The 22,898-nt window shown below is 35.7% G+C and overlaps 1 protein-coding gene and 1 pseudogene across 2 annotated transcripts in view; one reads left to right on the forward strand and one right to left on the reverse strand.

Annotated features, from left to right (window-relative positions):
* The first annotated feature begins 6,900 nt into the window (after positions 1 to 6,900).
* On the forward strand, positions 6,901 to 10,685 carry LOC125675341 (uncharacterized; annotated as a pseudogene).
* A 2,709-nt stretch (positions 10,686 to 13,394) lies between these two features.
* Positions 13,395 to 22,898, reverse strand: part of LOC125675335 (uncharacterized) — a 30,755-nt gene continuing 21,251 nt past the window's right edge. For both annotated transcript variants that reach the window (XM_048912932.2, XM_048912933.2), the window contains exons 8-13: positions 22,718 to 22,856; positions 22,374 to 22,505; positions 21,697 to 21,830; positions 20,264 to 20,395; positions 19,993 to 20,079; positions 13,395 to 16,659 (exon numbers count right to left, since the gene is read on the reverse strand). In XM_048912932.2, coding sequence (XP_048768889.2) covers positions 16,549 to 16,659; positions 19,993 to 20,079; positions 20,264 to 20,395; positions 21,697 to 21,830; positions 22,374 to 22,505; positions 22,718 to 22,856 — 735 coding nt within the window. In that variant the 3' untranslated portion in view covers positions 13,395 to 16,548. The remainder of the gene's footprint in view (positions 16,660 to 19,992; positions 20,080 to 20,263; positions 20,396 to 21,696; positions 21,831 to 22,373; positions 22,506 to 22,717; positions 22,857 to 22,898) is intronic.

The raw sequence follows: 22,898 nt of genomic DNA on the forward strand, positions 1-22,898 counted from the left end.
ATGCGCTACCAAGGACTGTACAATATAGATAGAGTCTATAACATAACCCAGTCACGGTTTCCGGGGAAAATATTTCCGATACGGTTTTCACATCTACAATTTTCTTGAACACCGAACTCGATTGTATTTTTGGTGACATTGAAACTTTTTGAAGCGGGAAATACAACATGATATCCATATTTTATGTGTATGAAGTCTTCTTTTCATATCAGCAACTCTAAGAGATGGCTGGAGAAACTAGGTATGAATGTTGTATCAAGATAATCATGAAATAGGTATACTTTTTTTTTTAAATTCGGTTTAAGAGCTCTGTGCATAGATGTTATTTGTTTATCAACTTTATGTTTGTACACAGTGCCGACTTTAGATAAGATTTACTTACTTAATTATTTAGGAAAAAAATCTCAACAGCTTGATAAAAAAATTGTGAAGACAAATTGCCCGGGTTCAATTTACTCTAGGAAAATGAGAGGGGGGTGTGTGACAAATTTTGTTTAGTGTTGACAGTTGCTTGTTGTCTTTCAAATCAGTAGTGACGCTTGGAAAGACCTGTTTGATGCCAGATCAACATCATTCTGTGGATATGTGACATCCTTTACAAAATTGGACAGGTTGCTACAGGAGTATGAATATACAACTTCCTCCAGGTTCCGTTGTTTAAAAAGTTCCAAACAATTTGGAAAGGATCTGGGTAAGATCCTGTTGCTATATTTTATTGTTGGCAAAGTTATTTCTTGGTTCTTCAGTACATCTTGTAACCATTTTTAGCTCACTTGAGACAATTAAGGGCTAACTTGAGCTTTTCTAATTGAAGTTTATCTGTTGTCCGTCATTGGTGTTGTCGTCGTAAACACAATTTCATCTTTTTCTCTTGAGAACCACTGGGCATATTTCAACCAAATTAGCCACAAGGTATCCTTGGTTGGAGGGAATTCAAGTTTGTTCAAGTGAAGGACCAAATCTTCTTGCATAGTGAGATAAAGGAAATAATGCAAATTAGATAGGGTCATTAAAATAATTTCAAGAACCACAGGTCAAGAACATTTGAAAATTATGAAATCATCCTTTCATAGTGTAGATTTAAGTTGGTTCAAATTAACACCTCACAAAAAATGTCAAATTTTCAATGGGAATAAATAGGAGAAATGATTTAGAATCTTTATAAGAACAGGAGGGTAATGATTAATAATACTACAATGCAATTAACCTCAGGGGTATGAGATTCACATTTTTTTCAAATCAATTAACTTAAATTCAGCATTTTCTTTTGCAATTACTGTAGATGAAGGAAAGGTTGATAAATCCCATATCATAGGGATGCCATCATATAGAATATGATGGCATCCCTCTCATAATAATGGGTAAAAAAGTAATGGAATGCCATCAAGGACATGACAGAGACAAAAACAACAACAAAAAGAAACAACTGAAAGCAAGAGAAGATGAAAGTATGCATCATGTATTCTGTTACTAATGAAATAATTCACATTTTCGGTTGCAGTATAAATATCACTCTATCATAGTGTGGCAATACAAGAGGCCATCATCTTAATTGATTCTGTTTAATGAACAGACTGTAATGATGGATTTAAGTTTATCCTAATACACAGAAAATGTAAATAATACAATTACGGACTTAAAAAGTGATTTATATATATATATATATATATATATATATATATATATATATATATATATAAAAGCACTAAAGTTCCAACAACACCCGATACCTCAAAGTGTCGGATCCACAACATGGATACAAGGTCAAATACAAAAAATTATACAAAGCACTAAAATGACCAACGACACGAACAACAAGATTGTCAAATTATTGGGACGACCCGTCCCTTCTTCAGGACAAACGAAAACAATTACATAATGTGGTCACAGAGCATAATAACAAAAACCACATATAAATACATCTAGCACTACAACTACACTAATCTACAAACGTATTTACAACTTAGACTACATGTTTTGGTCTTTAGGCTTGCCAATCAATGTTAAAAGTGGAGCGAATTAGGACATGCCTTATTCGTCCAAAGAGCTGATCCAAAATGTCCGAAAAGAAAAACAATAAACTTAATTAATCTCAAGTGGAACGAGTTAACCCAATTACGTTTACAAATGGTAAAGCTAACTCGTACCCAGAGAGATTCTATTTTAACCATGCATAATTTATAAAAGATAATAAGTAACACATACAAAAAAATAAATAAATAATAAATAAATAAATAAATGAAAATAAGCTAAGTAAACGAAATAAGAGATGAACAAAGTTTATATATATATATATATATATATATATATATATATATATATAGCATAAGCTGCATAACCCAGTCCACGGTTTTCACATTAACTTTTAATGATATTGAATAACGGACCAGTTGGGCTATATCCAGTTACTGAGAAACATAACCCAGTGACTGAACAACATAACCCAGTGACTGAACAACATAACCCAGTGACTGAACAACATAACTCAGTCCCTAAACAACATAATCCAGTCACGGAAAAACCTAACCCAGTCACTGAACAACATAACTCAGTCCCTAAACAACATAATCCAGTCACGGAAAAACCTAACCCAGTCACTGAACAACATAACTCAGTCCCTAAACAACATAATCCAGTCACGGAAAAACCTAACCCAGTCACTGAACAACATAACTCAGTCCCTAAACAACATAATCCAGTCACGGAAAAACCTAACCCAGTCACTGAACAACATAACTCAGTCACTGAACAACATAATCCAGTCACGGAAAAACCTAACCCAGTCACTGAACAACATAACTCAGTCCCTAAACAACATAATCCAGTCACGGAAAAACCTAACCCAGTCACTGAACAACATAACTCAGTCACTGAACAACATAATCCAGTCACGGAAAAACCTAACCCAGTCACTGAACAACATAACTCAGTCCCTAAACAACATAATCCAGTCACGGAAAAACCTAACCCAGTCACTGAACAACATAACTCAGTCCCTAAACAACATAATCCAGTCACGGAAAAACCTAACCCAGTCACTGAACAACATAACTCAGTCCCTAAACAACATAATCCAGTCACGGAAAAACCTAACCCAGTCACTGAACAACATAACTCAGTCCCTAAACAACATAATCCAGTCACGGAAAAACCTAACCCAGTCACTGAACAACATAACTCAGTCCCTAAACAACATAATCCAGTCACGGAAAAACCTAACCCAGTCACTGAACAACATAACTCAGTCACTGAACAACATAATCCAGTCACGGAAAAACCTAACCCAGTCACTGAACAACCTAACCCAGTCACTGAACAACATAATCCAGTCACGGAAAAACCTAACCCAGTCACTGAACAACCTAACCCAGTCACTGAACAACCTAACCCAGTCACTGAACAACATAACCCAATCACTGAACAACATAACCCAGTCACTGAACAATATAACCCAGTCACTGAACAACATAACTCTTGTCATTGAACAACCTAACCCAGTCACAGAGAAACCTAACCCAGTCACTGAACAACATAAACCTGTCACTGAACAACATAATCCAGTCACTGAACAACATAACCCAGTCACTGAACAACATAACCCAGTCACTGAAAAACATAACTCAGTCACTGAACAACCTAACCCAGTCACTGAACAACATAACCCAGTCACTGAGAAACCTAACCCAGTCACTGAACAACATAACCCAGTCACTGAACAACATAACCCGGTCACTGAACAACCTAACCCAGTCACGGAGAAATATAACCCAGTCACTGAACAACATAACCCAGTCATTGAACAACCTAACCCAGTCACTGAGAAACCTAACCCAGTCTCTGAGAAACATAACACAGTCACTGAGAAACCTAACCCAGTCACTGAACAACATAACCTAGTCACTGAAAAACCTAACCCAGTCACTGAACAACATAACCCAATCACTGAAAAACATAACCCAGTCACTGAAAAACCTAACCCAGTCTCTGAGAAACATAACCCAGTCACAGAGAAACTTAAACCAGTCTCTGAACAACCTAACCCAGTCACTGAACAACATACCCTAGTCACTGAGAAACCTAACCCAGTCACTGAACAACATAACCCAGTCACTGAACAACCTAACCCAGTCACTGAACATCATAACCCAGTCACTGAACAACCTACACCAGTCACTGAGAAACCTAACCCAGTCACTGAACAACATAACCTAGTCACTGAAAAACCTAACCCAGTCACTGAACAACATAACCCAATCACTGAAAAACATAACCCAGTCACTGAAAAACATAACCCAGTCTCTGAGAAACATAACCCAGTCACAGAGAAACCTAACCTAGTCTCTGAATAACATAACCCAGTCACTGAACAACCTAACCCAGTCACTGATCAACATAACCCAGTCACTGAACAACATAACCCTGTCATTGAACAACCTAACCCAGTCACGGAAAAACCTAACCCAGTCACTGAGAAACCTAACCAGTCACTGAACAACATAACACAGTCACTGAACAATATAACCCAGTCACTGAGAATCCTAACCCAGTCACTGAACAACATAAACTAGTCACTGAACAACATAACCCAGTCACTGAGAAACCTAACCCAGTCACTGAACAACATAACCCAGTCACAGAGAAACCTAACCCAGTCACTGAACAACATACCCCAGTCACTGAACAACATAACCCAGTCACTGAACAACATAACCCAGTCACTGAACAACCTAACCCAGTCACTGAACAACATACCCTAGTCACTGAGAAACCTAACCCAGTTACTGAACAACATAACCTAGTCACTGAAAAACCTAACCCAGTCACTGCACAACATAGCCTAGTCACTGAACAACATAACCCAGTCACTGAACAACATAACCCAGTCACCGAACAACCTAACCCAGTCACTGAACAACATAACCCAGTCACTGAACAACATACCCCAGTCACTGAGAAACCTAACCCAGTCACTGAACAACATAACCCAGTCACTGAACAACATAACCCAGACTCTGAATGACATAACCCTGTCTATGAGCAACATATTTATTGCAACAGTGTAAAATCTTTATAACAGCGTAGCCCTTTTATTGTAGTCTAACCACACCTATAAACCAAAACGTCGTTTGGTGCAGAACAGCAAAAAGAAAGCTTGTCCTGTTCGAATTAAAATTCGGCATGTTGTGAAGTTCTTAAGCTATTCGGTTAGTATTAGTTTCCACCATAAAGTATTGAAAATTTTATCAGTAAATGTAATGTGTTAAAATGTTTAGTGTTTATGTAAAGATTGATGTATGCTTTACTGTTTGATATTAGCTATGACAAGCTACATGTATGAGACACTAAGAAAACTAATGGAAATATTAATTGATGCATTTTTGTCAGTAGTAGTATCAATATTTAAAGTGAATAAGAGATACAATTTCATTAAAAGCTTTCAAGTGAAGAAAAGACACCTCATTATCAGAAGAAACTGGTTAGGAATCTTAAAGAAGACCTGAAAAATTCACCTGTAGAGAATATTGAACATCGTTTTTATGTACAGTTCCCTGAGGTTGAAGATCATAGAAACCACCTGAAAGGAGAGGTAAATTAAGATAATTATCAAGGGTATTGTATATTTAAAGTTAATATCAAGATCTTAACAAGTAAAGTTTGTTTTTCTTCATCAAATATTTGGGGGCATAAAGTTTTTAGGTATGTCTGTCTGTTGGTTGGCAAAACTTCGTTTAACCTTGCTACTAACTTTAGAACAGTTTATGCTAGGGCTTGCACATTTCACATGTGTATTTCTTGAGACAAGTCCTTTGGGTACCAACATTTTTGTCCTATTAACCTTGACTTTGGAATTTGACCAACTTTAACCTTGGGTATAACCCTTACATGGTTGATGCTAATGCTTTTATATTTCACATGTGTATTCCATTTGACCAAACCTTTCTTTGGATACCAACATTTTTTACCTTTTGACTTTGACCTTGGAGTTTGGTCTACTTTAAAAAAAACTGTAAGTTTGCCCAAAACTATTGAACAGTTGGTGCTAGGGCTTGCATATTGAATTTATGTTATCCTTGTGGAAGACATGTCCTTTGCTCTTAATATTTTAACCTCTTGATCTTGACCTTAAAGTATAACTTCTTTTGAAAAAAACTTTAACCTTTGGCCATAATTTCTGAATGGTTGGTGCTTAGAGCTTTCATATTTCACATGTGTGACTAAGACCTTTCTGTGGGTTCCAACGTACTTTACCTATTGACTTTAATTATCCTTTTTCAAACACATCTGTTTTAGAAAAAAATGTTGAGAATATTTTAAAAATAATCTGTTTAATTGTTATAATAATACATCAATTTAACCAGGCATCCAGTATCCTCCAACCAATGGACAAAAGACTCTCTGATTATATTAACAAAGTTGTCATTGAACATGGGGTGACTAGTACTCTAAAACTGAAATTGTTTTAGAGGTTTTTTTTTTTTACGACAGTCCATTTTCATCAATGCTTCTCTTCCACCAAGACATAACAAAAGATTCTGGCCATCACTGAAATATATCTACAATCACATGGGTGCACAGTTTTTGAAACTGAGAGATAGCCGTGTTGACCAGGTATTTTAATCATATTGCAGAATAACTTTGATTTATTTGATATATTAAATTCTTTTTTAATTTGAGAGAAAGATACATGTATGTTGAATATTATTCGATTGAGAGAAATATCCACAAATTTTGCTTCCTTATGAACTCAGACCACTGGTTAGTCAAACGTAAAGTTGAACTAAAAATAGAAATAATTATCACCTGTATAATACAAAACGTTCACACTGACTCTCACATACTTGAAAAACTAGTTTGTATTCAATTGGCTATGCGCGCCAATTGAAATACCGACATAATTTCAGCGCAGAAATATATTTTAAATAAATTGCAACTGTGACACTAGGAATGTGTAGATAATTAGGATGTCATATGAAGTTTGACATAGGTGTAAATGTACCTTAAAACGAAAGTAAATAAAGTGGGACTTTCCACTCCTGAAAATACTCACAGTAATACCTAACAATGGACTCCCCTTGTATGACATCCAACTCGTAAGTACCAAATGATATAATATACGGTTATTGACTGCGTCCGAGGACAACAGGTGTTTTGTTTGCCCCGAGAATGGGATCTGTTGCCCGAAGCCGTAGGTTGAGGGCAACAGATCCTTTTGAGGGTCAAACAAAACACCTGTTGTCGTCGGACAGTCAATAACTGTTTTGTTATACACCTTCATTTTTAGGTTTTTATTAGATGCACATGATTTGTTGACTTGAACTTTTAGCAATTCAGAGTGATTGCGAAAATTTATCAACGTATCCAGGCTAAAGTTTAAAAGAAAACATACCCAATTTCCTAATCAACAATTACATTTTATCGTGTTTCTGTTCTTCGTCACAGTTAATAAATTCTGTTTTTTATCATCAATCAAATCAGTGAGCCTCGCCATTACGTAAACAAAGCAGCAGATCGAGAATCACGTAGCCAATAGAAATGGAGCAGACTATTGCCCGGTCAACTGTTGACCGTTCAATAGACGACGGGTGTGAGAGTTGATTTAGCGGTTTAAAAAAATATTGCTTCTAAATTGTATTAGTTTTATATAAGAAAAAATCGAAGGTGTGTAACAAAACCAAATATATATGCATTTAATTAAACTCATTTTACAATTTCAGCTCTGATTATCTAATCTATTTTATAATTAACGTTTCAACAATAGTACATTACCACTATAATAATAAGTTTCTGCATTATCCCTATTTTGTCAGTGAAACAGGTATACAGCATATGTCAGAGTCTGTGTTTGTGCGACTATGTTGTACGGTGGGGACTTCACAACAGGTGGCAATGAGGAGAGATTTGATAGACATTCATGAGATGGTGAATAACAAAACAATAACAAGTAACCAGAGCACGACAATGTTGAGTGGAAGTTACAGAGAAGGATTCAGAATGAAGGAATCTGATAGGGATTACATGTATTGGTGTAATAAGCAACCAGTGATCTGGGACTTATATCAGACTCAGTTTTACAATGAACACATACAATCCCTGATTCTCTCTCTTCTGAAAGTCCACCTGGTTTCACTTTACTTCAATTACTGACACCAAGAGCAGTTGACAGAGTTATCTCAGCATTAGTCACAATGAATGGTGGACGTTATATATCTAGCTGATCACATGTTCTGATATAAGGCCCAACACTACAGTACATGGTCCATGTAGCAGTGGAGCTATATGGGGAATAGAATATGACGATGCCCAGTGTTTTGTTTCTGACTTTTGGCCTCCGTCTGCCTCCCCCTGGATAGATAGGTGTCACTCATGGTCCCAGCCACAGGTTGTTAGGGACATAGTCAGAGATGGATGTCACTTTGTAGCAATTAGACACAAATTAGGAAATCATGAAAGCAATGAATGGAGAATTTCATTTTCTCTGGCAGAACAAAAACTTGTGTACTCAATGAACCACTGTCAATTCTTAACTTACGGTTTGCTGAAATTGTTTTTAAAAGAGGTAATTAACAATGGATTAGGTGATAATGAGAAATTATTGTGTTCCTATCACATGAAAACAGCAGTTTTCTGGATGATTCAACAAAACACAATACCTAACTGGTGTCCACAGAATCTCCTGAAATGTTTCTGGTACTGCTTTAAACTCATCCTTAAATGGGTGTATGAGGGAGTCTGTCCTAACTTTTTCATTCCAGAAAACAATATGTTTCTTGGTAAAATCTATGGAGGAGCTCAAAACAGATTATTTGATAAACTTTTTGTTCTTTATGAAAACGGCTTGGAATCTCTGCTACAAAATCCTTTCCTTAAGTCCTATATTGTAAATGTCCATTACGACCCCAGACTCGGTATTTGTACAAATGAACGCACTCTGGTATCTGAGATCGAGGTTGATAGAGAAATGTTCGAAGAGGCATATCAAAATTATTCACGACCCTCATTAGATCTCTACCTCATTATGAAGTGCTTAAACACAATAGAACAGTTAACAGTCTCACCCCTGACACAGTATCAAGTTCTCATGTTACAGGTACTTACAGCCTCCTTCCTTCACAGAGCTGCTTTTGCATTACAAAACATGTACAGCAACACCACTGAAAACAAGCTGATGTATATTGCTGACAGAATGTTCTGTCGCATGTTGAAACTCACAGCTAAGTTTGGGTGTATTTCTGACGAATTGTACATTGCAATGTATTATTACAAGACATTCAGATACAATGAAGCTTTGTCTGTAATACAGATGACAAAGGTCAACTTAGCACAGCCATATGTGATGTATAACAGGACAGTAGATACAGAGAGGTATACCGAGGCTGTAGGGGGACAGTCGTGGTCTACAAAGATAAGGCATGCTGTAGCATCAGATATCTTATTACACAACAAAATCATTTATATCAATGAATTAATGACAGAGCAGAGTGTTTCCTTACAGAACAATTTCATTGTAATTATTATCCCACCCCTAGTTGTGTTACACATGCTGGAGTTCTTGTGTTTAATAGACATATTGACACAATGAGCGCACAAACAGCTCTTAATGATCTACAGGTCCTAGTTCACCATGATCAGGGGCTGTATGTAGATGTGGACTTAAGAGACATATCATGGCAGATCCTGGGTATCTGTCAACAGATCTCAGGGAACCTCCAGGCTGCTCTATACTCCTACCGACAATCACTCAGACAATTTCCAAACCATAAAATACAAAATGCTACACTAATGAGAATACTTCGTATTGTATATTTGGCTTCAACTTTAGTGACTGCCAAAGACATTCCCTCCGTCAATTAAGTCAAATGTGCTAATAAAGAGATTTGCAGGTGCTTCTTAAGATGGATTGGATGTGTTGTAAGATTTATGGTAAATTAGTTTATCTATGCTTAATCAGCTGTTGAATCTGTGATAAGCTATTGTATAACTCAAAATGTTTATGATATACCTATAGATCTGAGTACATTTGTAAACATGAACATAAAAACCATGAGTTACACTGGAATACACTGTTTAAAATGCTGGGTTTTTAGCTCACCTGAACCGAAGGTTCAAGTGAGCTATTCTGATCACATTTTGTCCGGCGTCCGTCTGTCTGTCTGTCCGTCTGTCTGTCTGTCTGTCCGTCTGTCTGTCTGTCCGTCTGTCTGTAAACTTTTCACATTTTCGACTTCTTCTCCAGAACCACTGGGCCAATTTCAACCTAACTTGGCCAAAAGCATCCTTGGGTGAAGGGCTTTCAAGTTTGTTCAAATGAAGGGCCATGTCCCTTTCAAAGGGGAGATAATCACAAAAATGCAAAAATAGGGTGGGGTCATTTAAAAATCTTCTTCTCAAGAACCACTGGGCCAGAAGAGCTGAAATTTACCTGAAAGCTTCCTGACATATTGCAGATTCAAGTTTGTTCAAATCATGGACCCCGGTGGTAGGATGGGACCACAAGGGGGGATCAAAGTTTTACATACAAATATATAGGGGAAAACTTTAAAAATCTTCTTCTCAAGAACCACTAAGCCAGAAAAGCTGAGATTTACATGAAAGCTTCCTGACATAATGCAGATTCAAGTTTGTTCAAATCATGGGCCCCTGGGGTTGGATGGGGCCACAATAGGGGATCAAAGTTTTACATACAAATATATAGGAAAAATCTTCTTCTCAAGAACCACTGAGCCAGAAAAGCTGATTTTTACATGAAAACTTTCTGACATAGTGCAGATTCAAGTTTCTTCAAATCATGGGCTCCGGGGGTAGGATGGGGCCACAAGGGGGATCAAAGTTTTACATACAAATATATAGTTAAAATGTTTTTCTCAATAACCACTGAGTCAGAAAAGCTGATATTTACAAGAAAACTTTCTGACATAGTGCAGATTCAAGTTTGTTCAAATCATGGTCCCGGGGGGGGGGGGGGTAGGATGGGGCCACAAGTGGGGGGGTCAAAGTTTTACATACAAATATAGAAAAAAGCTTTAAAAGAACCATTGGGCCAAAGAAGTTGACATTTACATGAAAACTTTCTGACATAGTGTAGGTTCAAGTTTGCAAAGGGTAGTTTGGGCCATAATAGGGACCAAGGTTTTACATGCAAATATATATGGAAAGTCTTCAGATATGGGCCAAGGTGACTCAGGTGAGCGATGTGGCCCATGGGCCTCTTGTTTGTGAACAATGGTCACATTTTGGAAAATTGACATAAATGGTAAATAATTTTTATTAGGAATCCTAGGATCATAAACGAAACAGAGAAAGTTTCACATAGATAAATAAACAATGTACTCTGATGTCTTAATGTGTTCAAGACACGATTGTTTTACATGCATGTACATGTATAATGTCTTTTGTAATGTGAATGGTCCCTTGTATTGCATTAATTTTCCTTAATCATTTCAATCACGTTTGCACCCAGTTGACATTGACTACATAACTCTTGTGTACATTTTGGAATAAAACCTATTTGTGATATACATGTATATTCTGAATAAAATAAGAATAAAAAATTACCATATCTGTCGTAGTGGTTTTCTTTGCTGGGACTCTAGCTCTACATGATAACATTTCGAGGAGAGAGGGATAAAAATATTCAAAAGTAACCTTTCAACTCATTCCTGAAATTATAAGTTAATTTCTTAAAAATTTCCAAATCTACATAGAAAATATATAACTGACCATTTCTTGACATTTGACATCGGAATGACAGAATGAAGATAACGAACAGTGGGATGACAGAATGTGACAATGTAAGGTTATTTTGAAGCTGATGAAAACAGATTCAATTTGAAATGTTCAGCATGAAAAATATATTATCATTTCCTTCATTGTTGAAGTTGACCTCTGACAGTTTGACCTTGAGTACAGGAAACTCCGATTCATTATCATTAATTTCATCTCATGTCAACTTTTCGGGTTTTGTTGATATTAGCATAATGATTATGGTAAGGATTTCTAAAATGTATCCAGGAAAGAAATTTATAACAAGAATTCAATATCAAGCTAAGAAATCACGGCTCAGGATCCAGTTGCATGTAGCTTAGTTAACTTTAAATGACAGTCAACATCTAGTTAATACAACATCATTGTAAGAGTAAATGGAAAATTAGCTGTCAGTTAAAGTTAAACTAAAGTATGTGCAGCTAGGTTCTGGTTCAGAGGAGCAAAAAGTTGCAAAAGCTATCAATGTATATATCACGCGTGACAGATGTAATAAATTGTGTGATGTTGGGTAATTTATTGTTCCGTATTGATCTAGGAAGGAACTTTGATGTGTAAAAATAAAATGGAAGTAAGAAACGCTTTAATAACCTTTGATACACTACACTATCGTAATGATGGTCTTCTGTCTCGGGCATTTAGTGGGTGCAACATAAATTCTTTTTTTGGGGGGGAGCAAAATATTAATCTACCATTCTATATAGCACCTCACCGGCTCAGAAACGTTGAAACAGCCATGATTTATTACTGGCGAAATGTTGTTCTATGAAACCATAAAACTTTAGTTTCTCCGACATATTCTTTTAAATAAAACTCGAACCCCTTTATAGTCCACCCTGGTCTTTTTCGAGAACAATTATTCTAAAAATTATTACCCAATCCCAATTCACTACAACTATTCCTACATTACCTCCAATCATTGATCACGACAAAGTTGATGTGAAAAATGTACCTGAATGTGCTTGGACTTTAGGGGGTGGGGTTGAAATCCATAGTTTCAATTATGAAGAAAATTAGAGATTGCTGCTAATGTTGAAATTGATTTTCATATATTAAAGTGCATGGAAGACATAGGTAACTGTTAATGATACCAGTTATAGAAGATGTTCTGCAGGATTTGATACCAAATTGGTATATATGCACTATAGATCTGTATCAATTCATAACAAGAGTGGGCACCTTATACCTATTGTCAAGTCATACCTACAAAACAATACAATCTGGATTGATTACAAGGCCTAGTATGTGCTTCCGTGTAATACAGATTCATAACAAGACACAGGGAATAGTACAGAAGCCTACAGCCCCTCTTAGTAGTCCCAAGAATCTCATTATCTTATTGTGGATTTCTAAAAGTTCAAAAGGTTAAATAAAAATGATCAATATGTTTTAAAAGCATTTCAAAGTGCATTAATAGAGGTCCTTTTCACACACATTTTCAAATAATCCTCTTCTTTTCTGAAACCCAATTTGAAGAGAAAACATTTAAAACCATGTTGAAATGGTCTCACATTTTTTTGTATCTTGAAAAACAATGTAGGTGTCAATGTGACCATCATATAGGCGGATCACTGACATACTGTACTTACACATGTTGTTAGGGAGATCAAAATCAAGGGACAGAAACACCATCATTCAATTCTTTCTATTTTAATCTTTCTTTTTCATAACAAATAATTCTTGTAAGAAATATAAATGGCCAACAAGCACGATATATGGTAATTTGCATACATGTATATGGGTATAACAAAATACAAACATCATAAAATTAACACTAGTTTGGTGGGAACAAACCATAGCTTAACACTGGTACTTATCTATGAAATTAAACTATCCATAAAAATTCTTCAATAAAGCACTAATATTTTGTCTACTTGATACACTGTCATAAAATTCAGGAATTGAGAAATCCCATTCCTAAGACACAAAGAACTAACTACCTGTTCAATATCAGAAATGTGCAGATTGATTGCTTAGAGGTTTCGCTTGTTTCATTACGAAGTTGAATGTTTCCCTACGAAGTTGATATCAGTTTCTTAAACATTACAAATATATGCAACAATCAAACCCTTTTCATATATGCAGAAATACTTAAAGAAATAAACTTCAGCTCTGAAAACACATGAAGGTATAAACTGTGACGCTTCACGCCAATATACTTCATAAAGCGCAGAAATGCTTCATAGAAAATGTGCCGACGCGAAATGATGCAGTTCATACTCGGATATTTACATTTCCGATGTTTGTGCCTTCAATAGCTTTATCAATGGATTGATAGCAATTTCCTCATGAACGTGAACATTGTGCATATGAAACTTGATCAATCGGTATAACTTATTTAATGTATATAAAAATAGGCAAAAACATTGGAAATGTAAATATATGTGTATATTTCTAACTATAGTCTGGTAGCAACATTTTGAAAAACATTTATCTGAAATGTAAGAGAACGTAGACTTTTTAAGATGGTCCAAATCAAGGTGTTTCAGTGGTATGCATCCAAAATTTGCTGCAGAATCAGGTCTGCAATACAAGGAATGGGAGATAAAAGATTCACATTGACAACTGTTAGAATTAAGGACCATTTGGTTCACATTCTACGGTATTATCAAATTTCAAAAACACTTAGTCTACAAACTCCACAGGTTTCTCTGATTAATATACATGCATATAAAATACGGAATGCTAACAAGAACAATATCTTTCCATCCAAAAGACAAGAAATGTCACTAAATAAAAATGTTTTGCCCTTCTCTGGTAAAAACAATACAACTACCATAAAAAACTTAAACAGAAAACAAACAGCAACAGAAACCGGAACATTGCTATTGCACAGTGAGATAAGAAAATGCACCAATATCATACATCAAGAATGAGCAATCATTATCATTTTGAGCAATTTTTATGATCTTAATTTTTTAAAAGAAATAATGGAGGGGAATTCTAGAATTCCTTTCTTAATTTGCTGAATTTTTGCTCAGCAAAGATTTGTTTTGCTTTTACTACCATTTTTAATAATTTTTGAGTTTTAAAATTTTAAATTTTTAAGATGGCAAATAGATTACAGCAAACTCACGCTAAGGAATACTTTTCCATTTCTCTCCATTGACAAATCTACTAACAAACTTAACAATTATTTGCAAGCTTATATTCAAAACAGTAGATTAGAGATCCTTCAACATATATATTCTGACTGACCATAAAAAATAAAACTAGACCACTCTATCAGTCTTTTTTGCACATAGATACAAAAATATACTAGTAAATAAAATAAAAAGGAATAAATCCAATCTCAAAATATTTCAAATTCCATCCCTTGTGACAATTCAACATTCCTCAACTTATTTTAAGATACATGTACATTGAAAAAATATCAGATAGTATGTTATATCCTGTACAGAGTTCCCTATATAAGAAAAGTGTGCAGCACAGCTGGGTAAATATCTGTATATGATGAGATAAATCTATTGAATTCTTCATTCTATGCAGTGCAGTGTACATATGTATTGTGCTCAGCTCTACATTACAACGTGACATCGTGTCTGTAAATGCAAGTAATGACAATATTGTACACAGCAGTGTTCAAAGACTGCAATCCTCCATCAAGGCTCCGTAATCTTTCTTTAACTGCAGCTGTTCTCAATCATATATCGAGCGGAAAATTTAATCAGCTCTTCCGATTCATTCAACCATTCTTTGGCGAAAAGGACAATGTGCAGTAGTGACCATTATAGCATTATGTATAAAATAACAGAATTTTATATACATGTTAATGTTTTTTCTTTTTTAACAATTTGCATCAAAAATACAGTATTTTTATGTTGTTCTCATAACATGGCAGTTGATAATGAGAGAATTTAAATTCACATACAATGATTTGAAATGAGGTATGAAAAAAATTAAAGTAGTTTTTAACGATTAATTTCATTTAGAAACTGGCAACAAAGGTAAAATGCTAGATACAATAATATTGTATATAGTAACATGCTTACGTCAGTGTCTGAAACACTACGCCAAATAAAAAACATAAAATTAACGTAAAACAACGTGAGAGGAACGTTTAACGTCCGACTCCTACAGGTGTGTGTTATAGAGAACCTACATACAATGATATGTGTGTGACAATCAGGCACCTGGCAGTATGTTTTATATAGAATACATAATGAGATTAGTATCGGACATTTTACATGTCTGCATAAATAGACACAACATCTGTGATGTTTGAGAGGAAGGTTACACCCAGAACGTAAATCTGTCCTTAACCCTTGTATCACCGGAATCAATTCAGTGCACACTAATGATCTCCTTCACAAAACATTTTCAACATGATAATTTTCTTCACTCCTTACAAAGCCATTACTAACATAAATATCAAAAAAATATTCCCCCTTTGCTCTTTCAAAACATATTCATGACAAAGCATATTAAAATTCGAGAGCTTCCATGATTTGTTCTCAGTCACATAACATTATTATTGGTAAAAATAGGCTGTAGCATTTTAGGTAAATTAATACACATCAATATAGCACAAATTCTAAACAAGTTAATATCACCATTGACCAAATGTTATCATTTCATGGCAGTGTTACATTTTGACAAGTAAGAATTCTTCTAACTTCAAATAGTTTACTAGCACTAAATGACTATGGAATAAAAACATGGCAAATGCTTTCCATATTAGTTGAATTGTTATTTTGAAATGTCTACGAAGGAACAAAAGCCGTTCTGGAGTTTTTGGAATGCAGTGGAAGAAACTCCTTTGCTGCGGCGTCACTTTTACTTGACACATCATGTGTTATTCTGGGAATCGTCTGACAAGTGACCAAAGTTTCCATCAATAGCAGCAGCTTTGATTCGTCTAAGAAGCTCAACGAATGAAATCCTTTCACTCACTTTTATCTGGAAAAAGAATCCAACATGTTTACAATTCAAGTATGTCTCATTTTACTAGACATTTCATCAAGTCCTTCAAAATATCAGACAGAAATATACATCTCTATACCCACTTAATACATCAAGTCCCTCAAAGTAATGCTCTGCAGATTATAGACTTTAAACTAGGTACAGTATAAAGGGAACTTTTAACATGCGGAACATTTAGCAGATTTTTCTGAAAACTGTGGTTTGAATTCATTGTGGTTTAGTTTCTGGTGCAGTGTCTTTTTATCAAGTGTACCTTTTCTATAAAATGATTTTGGCTCTTTTACAATTGACAAAAACTTCTTCATCCGGGAAAAAAAGCAAACATTTCTAGTATGGTATTTGCAACAGAGACAATATGTGCCTCTTGTTATAATTTGAACACTTTTAAAAAACATTTAAAAACACATCTTTTTAGACTTGCGTATCATTAGTATTATAGGTGGTTAAATCTTTATGGTTTCTTTACCATCAGTTTTAACATTACTTTTTCAAGTGTATATTTGTATATTTATTTCAACTATTGTATTTTATATCATTTGATCGTACAGCATGGAACTTTCTTAATGCACAGCATGTTTTAAATTTTAGTAATTCAACTTCACATTATTGATGTTTTGCTAGCATTGTCTTAACTCATTCAGCCCCAGCTATGTTATCTGAGATAAGCCCCAGCAGTGTTTTGCAGCGAGTGCCCCAGGCAAATTTTTATCAGATTCCCTGCTGCTGCTGAATGATCAGCAGACAATAGATAAATAGCCACTACTTCATTAATTATGCACATATGTTTTTGAAATTTTCAGGTTAGAAAGAAGAATAAATGCTGATTCTAATCATATAAAATTTATTATCTTACCATAAAAAGTGTTTGTTCATTTCCCAAAAGAAAACAAAAATAAACAGTTTTCACCAACAAAAATTTTCATATGTCACTGTTTATTGTCCATAAATGTTTGGAAAGTTGTCCAAATGGTAGGGTCTGAAACAGTCATTACACAGGTTCACATCACATTGTGTACATCCACTTAAAGGTTCCCGTCTAACACCAGATTTAGTACATTGTTTACATCTCCTCTTCTTTGGCATCGTGCTTGGCCAGTGGTGTTCCATCGCCTGTGCTACATTAAACTCAGGTTTGCGTTTCCTTTTAATTGAGAAATTCCCAATTAACTGATGCGCAAGCTTCATCCTAAATTCCATTTGGGTCCTGGTTCGAGTGCGGTTGTTTTTGGTCTTCAGACCATGATTTGGAGATTCGCGCATCAATATATATGCATTTACAATGCATACATCGTATAGGAAGAGGAACAGGTATTTCCACCACTTCAAACTTTTCCTGGCAATGTTATATGTGGACCTTAATTGATCAGCATGATCCACACCATTCATGTATGCATTATATAGCTTCACAGAGTTTGGGCAGGTCACATTCTTCACAGAACCATCCTTCTGCTTCCTCATGACTTCTTGGTTGCTCTGGTTCGTGTTTGTTGACAGGATGGTCAAATTTCTCTTGTCCCTCCAGACACTCACTACAAGGTTTGCCTTTTGTCTCATGATATGATCACCTTGATTTTTCAGCTTGATTTTATCAAGATCCTTGGGCATTCCTTTCCTGTTTTGTTTCACTGTTCCACAGGCAACAGTCCTCATGTCCCATAACTGTAGAAACAGATCTGGGGATGAGAAGAAGCTGTCGCAATATATATGATGACCTAAGTTCAAAATAGATGTCATCAGATCTAAGACAACTCTTCCACCTAAGTTGGCCTCTGCGACATTGTTATTCTTTCCAGTGTACACTTGGAAATCATTCATGAATCCGTTGTGTGGATCAGCACGAACCCACACTTTTATCCCACGTTTAGTAGGCTTCAGTGGTACATACTGTTTGAAGCCAAGTCTCCCTGAAAAACCAATCATGGCTTCATCAATTGATACTTCTTTATGTGGATTATATTGGGCCTTGAAATTTTCTCGAATCCCTTCCATAATTGTTCTAACATGAACAAGTTTGTCATGTCCAGGCTGGTTCCTCGGTGGATTTTGTGTTGTGTTGGCAACATGGAAGTATCGTTGAATGTTTTCAAATCTGGTCCTTGTAAATCTCTCTTCAATACATGATAAATGAAATAGTTTGTCTTTAGACCAGTACAAATCTTGTGCAGGTGCAGAAACAATACCCATAACAACTGAACAACCAAGAAATGCACGCATTTCCTCAGGAGTTGTGTTGTACCATCCAGAGTTTGCTTTTGATCTGATGCAGATTTGCGCATACGAGTTTGTTTCCTCGGAAATTGTCGTATAAAACTCGTCAGGAAATAATAAATTCAGGAAGTCTAACTCCTTTTTATCGGCCTCAAGTATTTGTGTGGGTCCAGGCTGCGGTCCACAGAATGCAGGAATGTTTATATCCCGTATATTGTCTGTCCAACGATTGTAATCTGCCAATACAATCTCATCATCATCACTACTTTCACTTTCTGACTCGGGGTCGGATTCCGACTCAATATCAGACACTTCGAGGTCTGATCCTTTTTCTAAAGCATCATCCAAATTAAGTAGATGATAAATGTAGTTGTCTTCTGCATTTTCAACGTCTTTCAATTCAAATCCCTCAAATTCTTCGCTGCTATCGTCTTGTAAAATTTCTCGCAATACGTCCGCCATTTTCGATCGATATTTTAAACACATGTACCAAATTCCTTTGTGTATAGCTATTTATATCGTATCTAAATAAAGAACACTTCACACAAAGACATCTTAACATGTCATTCATTGGTTGGGATAATCATGTGTACCCGGATTTTTCTAGTTTCGACCAATCAAAGCTTCTTTCACATACAGGTAAAACGACGAGTATAGTCGTCATCGGCCAGATAGGAGGGGAAAACCAGGACGACTATAGTCGTCACTGGGTAAACAGTGCACTAAAAATAGGACGAGTATACTCGTCAGTGGGGCTGAATGAGTTAAAGCTACTGTAAAATCCTTTTACTACTTTTATAACATGCTGTATCATTTTTATTGTGTGCATTGCTTTAGAGTGGTCATTTATAGTCATATAAGGTGCTATATAAATGAATATCATTATTATTGGATATTGAACCAGGAATCTCTGATACAGTAAACACCTTTGAGCAGCTCTTCAGCACATTTACAGACATATTGAGTTACCTTGAAGCAGCTCTTCACCACATTTAACAGCCATATTGAGTTACCTTGAAGCAGCTCTTCAGCACATTTAACAGACATATTGAGTTACCCCGGAGTAGTTTTTCACCACATTTAACAGACATATTGAGTTACCTTGAAGCAGCTCTTAAGCAAGGCCAACAGTGTGGCTTGTTTGATCTTCCCTTCCTCCGCTGTAAGTGGACAACAGCCAGATCTGACCTACAATTTTAGGGACTTGTTTAGCAATAGATTTATTTAAAATCTCTCTTACACAGCAACAGATTTCCATAAAGGCAGACTCTCTAAAACTCAGTACTTACTGCAGACCTTAATCTCTGATGTCCTAATTGATAACTTTTTTGGTGAATGTTTCTGTTATTTTAAACAACCTGTGTGATATTACCTTCTCCCACAGTTCCTCTCTGGAGTCATGCCGGTGGGTGTACCAGATTTGGTGACCTGACAACAAGTGTACCATCATGCAGGCCGCTCCCCAGCAATCACTGTCATGGGTCAATATCTCCCCCTCCAATATCTGAAAGGAGAAAAATGTCCAGTGTACCATTCATTACCTTATGCTATGCTGTTAAATTGCAAAATTGGCAATACAACATCAGAGGAACAATTGAATTTGTGCACAATTTTCATGGTGCTATGACATAACTGTTTCATGGGGATGTGAGTTTGGCAACATTATACATGTACATCTGTAATGTTCATAATGCTACATTTACATTTTTTCCCCAAATTTTCCCCTCAATATCCAATTGAAATGCTAGACATTTCCTAATGAATGTGAACACTGGGTGTGTGAATCTGGATAAATATAGTACGACAATCTTATGAACAGCAAATTCCAACCGAAATTTCATGAAGTATGCTGGCATAAAGCATCGCAGTTCATGCCCTCATGTATTTCCAAAAATGAAGTTTATCCCGTAAATACAGTTAATTTACCATGGTTCTTGAGACATGGATACATAGATAACATCCATGGCATTTAAAGGCATAGGGTCAAGATATTGGTAAAATTTTACATGTTCAAAAAAGGTGGCAAAATTAAAGATCATTATTATTATTATTTTATTCATTTATAAAGCGCAAAATTACAATTAGTTTCTATGTGCTGTACAATGTTTGTGCTAATAATCATTGATAATATACTAATTAAAGACCTGCAAGAACTATAAAGGAAATGATAAAAAAAAAAAAAATAGAAAGAATTCAAATAAAACATGGTAGTAAACTAGAAAATCACAAAAAGTTCTTTAGAATGTTTACAAACACATTGGATACGATGGTAATTACAAAATAATTCCCTGTTCTCATTTGCCTAAACTGGTACCCTGTTGACTTTGCATCTCTTATGTTTGTGTGTAGCAACCAATCAGCAGGGTACCAGTTTAATATATTGTCCTCCAGACAAACATTTTAAAACAAGCTAAAACGTCAAAATGACTTCAATTTCAAAGCACTGCAGCTACAGATAACTCATAATTAATACTACAAATTTGTTTTTTGGCGTTCTCCTTGCAAAATATTGTGATGTCATTTTTTTTAGATAAAAGATAGACCCTATGCCTTTAAGCCATCATGAAAACTAGTCATTTTAAAGTATAAATTTCATATTCAAATGAAATTGTCTTTCTACTCTATTGGTCTTTTTGACAAAAGAACTTACAACACCATGATTGATTTTCTAATTCACTATACGTGGGGAGGGAAATTACATGAAAATTATCAAAAATTGACCAAATGTGGGAGGGGTTGGATAGTGGAGCACAATACAGACAGAAAGAGAGGACTTGAACAACCATAATCATGTGACCATCATACCTCTGGGGGTACCAGACTCGTAGGAAGCGACTGTTTGGTGTAGCCGACATCATATTGTCCGTCATCCGTCACCGACAGGGTCAGGTTGTTAACAATCAGGCGTCTGTTTTGGCCATCCAGTAAAATGTTGCCCACTGTGAAAGATAAACATACATGTAGATATTCAATCATTACGTTACTCAGATTAAGATGACTTTCAGGGAGAGTTGGGGTTGAAGTTGTTCTGAGTTTTGGATAAGTTTTGTCTGGGTACAGACATGCCTACAATTTTCAAATTCTGCAGGAATGGAGACAATTGATAATTGAACAAGAAAAGGAAAAGACAACCCAACTTTCCCCCCAAACCAATAAAATGTCTCTCTCAAAATAAATTACATAATTTTACCTTACTTAGAATAAGATAATGTTACTAAACACTTCGCTCCTGCATGTAGCCTCACTCATTTGGGGAAATTTGAATTTGACCTTCATTAATGACCTTTCCTGTTATCAGTCACAGATTTGGCCTTCACATTTTAGTTCAGAAGTTGTGACCTAGATTAAATTCAAAATGACCCTATCTCACAGAAGCATAATCAAAATACATAAAATTAGTATCTAGTTCATAGCTTTGACACAGATTTGGTTGGCATTTTGAATTGGTTAATTTCGTGATGCAGGGAAGGTACGAAACTTACATGACCAGTAGAGGTAGATAATTCCATGTTTATGTAGGAAATCTACAGCGTCCAAGACCTCCATCATCATCTGCAGAACCATGTGAGGGTCAAACAACATTCGGCGCTGTAGTTCCGTCTCCAAAGTGTCGCCTGTAAATAATAAAATTGTGACAAGGTCAAAAGGTGGATATCATTACTATGTAACCTGTCAACAGTGGAACTCTTTATAAAAGAGCTATACATCCTAAATGCTAAAAAACTGCAACTGAAATTCAATCTTTATCATCAAATTCAACTCATTGTAATTCACTGTATTCCTTGGTAAAGTGATTACCCTAACATTTGACTAATAGAACCCTGACCTTGAATATACTGAACACAGATGTTGCTGTAGCTGGGATACACCGCGATCCAATAGTGGCGGATCAAATTGGGGTGCTCTAGGTCTTGTAGCCTCTGATACACCTGAGTCTCCTCAAAGTCTGATTCATCATTACTGATCTACAAATTACAGAATAAAATCTTAATAATGTGTCAAAGCGA

This window comes from Ostrea edulis, chromosome 3 (assembly GCF_947568905.1).
Source record: "Ostrea edulis chromosome 3, xbOstEdul1.1, whole genome shotgun sequence".
In the NCBI taxonomy this organism is placed as follows: Eukaryota; Metazoa; Mollusca; class Bivalvia; order Ostreida; family Ostreidae; genus Ostrea; species Ostrea edulis.